Genomic DNA, 7,180 nt, shown 5'->3' on the forward strand with positions numbered 1-7,180 from the left:
GCTGGAGCGGCGGCGCCTGCTCCGGAACCCGCCGCCGCCCGTGCGCCGGTAGGAGCCGCCTCGGGAAGGGTCCGGGTGGCGGTCGAGGACCCGGGGCCTCCCGCAGGGCTTCGGCCCCGCGGCGGGGAGGGTAGGTGGCCGCTGATGCGACCCTGGTTCGAGCCTGGGAGGTTTGCGATGGAGACACTCATGCTTGCGACGAGGACGCGTGGACCGAGCCAGAGGAAGCGGGTTTCGGCCGCGCGTGGAACTGCCCGGCACGTGGGAACTCCCCGCGAGACGCAGGGCGCGAGCTGTGGGCCGTGAGCCCGCGGAGGGCGACCTTCCTGTGGCCTCGGGTGTGGGGCCCCTGCTTTGTAAAGTCTGAGGTGTCTGTGGATGCGGGCAAGAGGGGAGACAACACTCCACAGCGACGCGGTTCAGAGGGAGAAAAAAACTAAGTGTATTCCACCACAGCCCACTGTCCAGCGTACAAGAGAAACTTTCTGACTTTAGGTTTTGCCCTCTTCTCTTGCTCAGGAGCTAGAAGGTCCGTGGAAAGGGACGTAGATCTTCTATAGGTTCAAATCAGATCCGACTGCACACACATGCTGCATCTTTTTCTCTTCAATCATGTGTCTGACGTCGTCGTGCCACTACAAATAGATGCTCTTCACTCTTTTATGGCTCCACTTATGTGTATTTACGGTCCATGTTATTGCTATTACAACCGACGTAACAAATGAATAGCTTTGGACTATTACTCCTTTGAGGATTTAATATGGACTTTTGATAGCTACTTCAATATTGCCCTTCCCTTCCCCCCAAAATACTTAATCCGGTCTATATGCCTACCGGTAGGAATATACATGTTCATATTCCTATACTCTTTGAACACAAATAGTTCTTTTTCTAATAGGCAAAAAAATAGCATTTATTTTAAATTCACATTTCTTTGTTATTATGTAGTTATCTTAGGCTTTTATAGTTGGAAGAAACTTACGGTTTATATATCTATTTTATTATTTATAACCCAGGTCTTTATATTTTGCTGCCCTCTTCTATTTAAAAGTTTTATTTTGGGCCGAAACCGGTTTGGCTCAATGGATAGAGCGTCGGCCTGCGGACCGAAAGGTCCCAGGTTCGATTCCGGTCAAGGGCATGTACCTGGGTTGCGGGCACATCCCCAGTGGGAGATGTGCAGGAGGCAGCTAATCGATGTTTCTAACTCTCTATCTCTCTCCCTTCCTCTCTGTAAAAAATCAATAAAATATATTTAAAAAAATAAAAAAATAAAAGTTTTATTTTGGGTGCATTGTCTTTAAAAAAATATCTTTTAGTCATTATTGCGTATGGACTTTTAACCTACTTATAATGGTACTATACTACTTAATTGCTAATTTAAATGAATGTTTTCAGAACTTAATAAAATATAAGACAAATACAAGGCACTTATTGTTTATGGCTTGAATTTGTGAAATTATAATTTGTACTTCACACCTAGATGTTAAGTATAGCTCTATGGTTAGAGCACGTTAATGTAGCAATTGGCTCAAAGGGAAAATTAATCCAGCAGTATAGCTAGCAAAGAATAAGTAATCATCTGGCTTGAATTTTAACTTTTAGGAAATCAAAGTCTGGCATTAAAAATGAAAATCTTTTTTTTTTAAATATATTTTATTGATTTTTTTCCAGAGAGTAAGGGAGAGGGATAGAGCGTTAGAAACGTCAATGAGAGAGAAATATTGATCAGCTGCCTCCTGCACACCCCCTAATGGGGATGTGCCCGAAACTAAGATACATGCCCTTGACCGGAATTGAACCTGGGAACCTTTCAGTCCGCAGGCTGACGCTCTATCCACTGAGCTAAACCGGTTAGGACAAAAAAATGAAAAAAAATTTTAAATTTCTTATATAATTAACAAAATTGCAACACAATGAAAAATTTTTGCACGATAGCAACATTTTGTCCTTTTCTTTGCCATGTGTTACTACTGTCTTCTGTTTTACATTTTCAGTTCAGAGAAGCCCAACTGGGATTACCATGCTGAAATACAGGCATTTGGACATCGGTTACAGGAAACCTTTTCCTTAGATCTTCTCAAAACTGCATTTGTTAATAGCTGCTATATTAAAAGTGAGGAGGCCAAACGCCAGAAACTTGGAGTAGAGAAAGAAGCTGTTCTTCTGAATATTAAAGATAATCAAGAACTATTTGAACAGGGGTCATCTTTTTCAAAAGCTTGCCTCACACAGTTTCTTGAGAACGCATTCCCAGACTTGGCCACTGAAGGTGTTCAAAGTCTTGTTGACTTTCTCACTGGTGAGGAAGTCGTGTGTCACGTGGCTAGAAACTTGGCTGTGGAGCAGTTAACGCTGAGTGCAGAATTTCCAGTGCCCCCGACTGTATTACAGCAGACTTTCTTTGCCGTAATTGGAGCCCTGCTACAGAGCAGCGGACCTGGGAGGACTGCACTTTTCATCAGGGTAGGTCATTATTAATTGCACATACTGGGACATACCTGAGATAGAAAAATTTCTTTTTTTAAAAAATGTGTCTTTAAAAAATATATATATATATTACTCAGAGAGGACCAGAGAGAGAGAAAGAGAAACATCAATGATGAGAGAGAGATTACTGATGGCAAATAGTGAATAACCATGTATCTATACTAATAAAAGGGTAATATGCTAATTAGACTGGACATCCTTCTGGACAAAGCCATGGTAGTGGGGGCAGGGGAGAGCAGTTAGGCGCAATCAGGCCAGCAGGGGAGGACAGTTGGGGGCGAGCAGGCAGGCAGGCAGGTGAGCAGTTAGGAGCCAGTGGTCCCAGATTAGAGAGGGTGTAGCCTGGGCTGAGGGACACCCCCACCCCATGCACGAATTTTGTGCACCAGGCCTCTGGTGTCTTATAAGGCATCTCTGTACATTAAGATATTCAAAATCCCCAACTGAGAATGGACTTAGAAATATTTTTTTATTAATGAAGCTGAAATAGAGGTCTGGCGCTTGGGGAAGTGTAATGAATTGACTATTTTGTGAACTGAGGAATCTCTCACTTCTCCCATTTGCCCCCATTTATCCCTCCTATTTCACACTGTATTTGTTCACACAAGTTAATTGCAGTGTACTGTGAAAATTAATGTTTATTTCTATAACTCCATACAATATAATTTATTGCCAAAAAATTCTCTTGTGCTTTGAATGATCATAATTTTTTCCTCAGTTTTTTTTAGTTTTTTAAACTGAAAGTATGTAAGTCATAAACACTTAAAAGGCAGTTCATGTGAAATTATTATGTTGAGGGAAGTAAATCAAAGCATTTTACTGAGGGTGTTCAGGGGCGGTTCGAGGGCTGGGAGGGCAGTGAGATACCATGTCCTCAGCCTGGCCGTCATCTCCCAGCTTCACAGTTGCCGGAATCCTGAAATCATTATTTCAATTATTTTTTAAAATCATGAACTTAGACAAAGTAGTACTGTTACCCAGAAGACGCTTTAGTGCATTTTTATAAGAGTTTCTGCCAGAAGTTATTAGTTTATTCATTAATTAAAATCTTTGTAAAAATATTTTTCTTATTGATAATATATTTCTAAATTATGAGACAGGATATTACCTTCAACCATGATTTTTGGAATAAAGTTTATATGAGAAAACTACATGCAAATGTAAAGGAATAGTACATTTTTTTTCCATTTCCCATTCAGTTTTTAATTCAGGTTTTAAAATTGTACTTTGAATTATGGTCTTTATTTTCTTTACACGAATTTAAATGTATAAATTCTATTTTTATATGCAGGACTTCTTAATTACTCAGCTGACTGGGAAAGAACTCTTTGAGATTTGGAAGGTCATCAATCCCATGGGGCTACTGGTGGAAGAATTGAAGAAAAGGAATATTTCAGCTCCTGAACCGAGACTTACCAGGCAGTCTGGAAGCACCACAGCTGTGCCTCTGTATTTTGTTGGCTTATACTGGTTAGTAACATTTTAATCTTAATTGCATTACATTGATTGAAAGCCTTAAAAAATGACTTTCACAGTTCCTCAGTAGAACCTCTAATTGTATTAAAAACTATTTAAAATCTCATTCCTGTGATTACGTACTACTTAGGGAAAGGTAAGTCATCTGTGGATTGCTAATAGTATGTATCATTCTTTCCACCCTGGATTTTCTTTCTCTTTTTTAAAATATATTTTTACTAATTTCAGAGAGGAAAGGGGAAAGAGAGAGAGAGAGAGAGAGAGAGAGAAACATCAATGATGATAGAGAATCATTCATTGACTGCTTCCTGCCCCCTACTGGGGATCAAGCCCTCAAACCGAGCGTGTACCCCAACCAGGGATCAAACCTAGACCTCCTGGTTAATAGGTTGCTGCTGAACACTGAGCCACACAGGCCAGGCTCTTTTTCTAATTTTAATTTTATTTTTCAATTACCGTTGACAATATTGTATCCTGTTTTCAGGTTTACAGCATAGTGGTTAGACAGTTATATAATTTACGAAGTGATTTTTCTATATTTCCAGTACCCACCTGGCACCATGCATAGTCATTACAATATTACTGACTATATTCCCTATGCTGTACTTTATTATTAATATTTTAATATATTTTTACTGATTTCAGAGTGGAAGGGAGATGGGGAGAGAGAGAGAAACATCAATGATGAAAGAGAATCATTGGTCGGCCGCCTCCTGCATGCCTCACACTGGGATTGAGCCCTCAGCCCAGGCATGTGCCCAGCTGTGACCTCCTGATTCATAGGTTGATGCTCAACTGCTGAGCCACACACGCTGCCTGGGCTGTGCTGTACTTTACATCCCGTGACTATTCTGTAACTTCCCGTTGGCACTTCTTAATCCCTTCACCTTTTTCATGCTAACAGTAGCTTTTGATAACCAACTATTACTATAAATTTCATGGAATATATGTTAATCTAAATATTTCTGTAGAAAAAAATAAAAGTTTTGATTCAAGTTTTGCAGATTTAACTGTAAGCCACACTTGTAACAGCTTCAGCTGAGCTAAGAACTGGAAAAAGAAAGGTTTTATTGTCCATCAGAATGTATAAATCAACTCATGTTCAGATCTTTTTAGTTTTCTTAGGGAACAGTGACCTGCCCCAAATTGATTTCAGGTGGATTTGAGGGTTAAATGTAAACAGTGAATATTCAGATAACTAAGAAGTTAAGTAAACATTTTTCTAATCGTGTATATGATGTAGGGCTTTTTAGCTATAAAAGCAATGGAGGACATCACAGAGGAGGAAATGGGTGGTGGTATAAAGTTTCACCTTTAGTTTTAATTAAAGTGTAAAGCAAAATGTAAGATACTCCTTTGCTCCTCAGATGGGCAACCCTTAAACACATCCTTTATCAGCAGTCCATACACTATTGCTGGTAGGAAGAAAAAAATGGTACAGTGTTTCTGTTCCTTCTGGTGGATGATTTTGCCAAAATAAGATCTACAAGGCAAACTGATGTGTGGATGCACCAGGTAATTTCGGACTGCTGCTGTTGTTTCTACTCTAGTGATAAAAAGTTGCTTGCGGAAGGACCTGGGGAGACAGTCCTGGTTGCAGAAGAAGAAGCTGCTAGAGTGGCACTGAGGAAACTCTACGGATTCACTGAGAACAGACGGCCTTGGGACTATTCCAAACCCAAACAGAATTTCAGAGCAGAAAAGACCATCACTGCCGGCTAGCCAGCCAAACATGTGGGAACCTGAAAGTTGTAAGCAAAACATTGAGACAAGAGTCAGATGTCCAAACCTTTACATTTTTCAAATTGTAAAGAAATATGTTTTATTCCTTATACTGAGTTCCTAAAAGTAAACAAGTACTCATCAGGGCGCAGGTTTTTTTTTTTTTTTTGGTTTTTTTAAAATAATTTTTGTTTCATCATTGTTTTTGATGTTTTCCCAATAAATTTTTTCTAGGTCCTTGGTTTTATTATTGTATATTACTTGTACAATTAGGTGTATTTTATTCCCTTCTAGCTTTGAGGTTTAATTTGAATGTATTTTTTTCTTTTTTTTTGTTTTATGTGAACTTCACTGTAATACCAATAAAAAAGGTACTCTTTCTCTAATTGTTTCATTGTAGTTTAATTTGATATACCCAGGTGAGTGAACTTTGCCTCTCTAATATAATTTTAGCTAAAGTAGTAATGTTATTACTTAACCTTTAGAAATGTAGGGTGCATATTATAGCAATTAGGTATTTACATGATCTCTAGATTCTAGGTTTAAAAATCTGTATAGTAATTCATAGCTATTTAGTTTCTATAATATAAATGGCAGAATAGATACATTTTACGTTTTTAAAAGAAAACACGAAGATCAAAAAGCAGCTTAAAGTATTGATGCCAGTGCTAATGGAAAAATAAAGTATGTATTTACGAATTTAATATTTCATAAAATAATCATAGTTACTATGTGCCAAGCACTGTTCTAAGTGTTTTACTGTAACATTTAATTTGATAGAGGACAAATCTTAAGTGTGTCCTCTGGCTCTTTAATCCTTTGTGTTCAGTTCTGTTATCCATCTGCAAACTCCCTTATTTATTTCTTTTTAACTTTTTGGCAGCAGTAATAATTTTCAGTTTGCCAGTAGTCATTCCCAGGGGTTAACAAGAAAAGTGGGAATGGGGAGTCGGGAATAGAAAAGGTAAAATGTTTAAACGGATAGCACTGTTGCTTTGAAATCTTCTTTATAAAGGAAGATGAAGGACCTCGGACACTTTCCTGAGACTGGTTGGGAAAGTGGAACTTAATGTCACATGTATGAGGGTTTGCAGATATCACAGCTAACACAGAGACTGGAGTGGAAGGTTTGAGAATTGTGTAGTTGGTTGAACTGGTGGGTTAAATGTAAATTATTTCACCTTTCTTTTGAGAGATAACTAACTCCTAACAATTGAACCAGGGAGAGAGGACCAAACTCAGTAGTAAAATGCTGCACATAAGTGTGTCACCCACAATAAGCAAACATGATTTGACAAGCAGCTCATTGACACCAAAGGAGAAGAGATTACAGAAGGTTTCTTGGAAGCAAAACATGATAAATGTCCTCTAACCACTTACTCATCCATCACATGCAAAACTCGGTTTTCTAGTTGAGTGTTTGAAGTTTATTTTAGGTGAATATTTTTTTCAAAGGCTTTTAAAAGAATTTAGTTGCAAACTCAGTAAATCT

At 38.7% G+C, this 7,180-nt stretch overlaps 1 protein-coding gene across 1 annotated transcript; it reads left to right on the forward strand.

The window, feature by feature from the left end:
• Window position 1: 1 nt before the first annotated feature.
• MRPL44 (mitochondrial ribosomal protein L44) lies at window positions 2–6,074 on the forward strand (the record flags this gene model as incomplete). Its single annotated transcript, XM_006763447.2, has 4 exons — window positions 2–48; window positions 1,998–2,466; window positions 3,782–3,960; window positions 5,517–6,074. Coding segments are annotated over 4 exons (867 nt in total), but the record flags the coding sequence as incomplete, so codon positions are not given.
• Between the last annotated feature and the right edge of the window lie 1,106 nt (window positions 6,075–7,180).

Source organism: Myotis davidii, unplaced genomic scaffold (assembly GCF_000327345.1).
Source record: "Myotis davidii unplaced genomic scaffold, ASM32734v1 scaffold575, whole genome shotgun sequence".
In the NCBI taxonomy this organism is placed as follows: Eukaryota; Metazoa; Chordata; class Mammalia; order Chiroptera; family Vespertilionidae; genus Myotis; species Myotis davidii.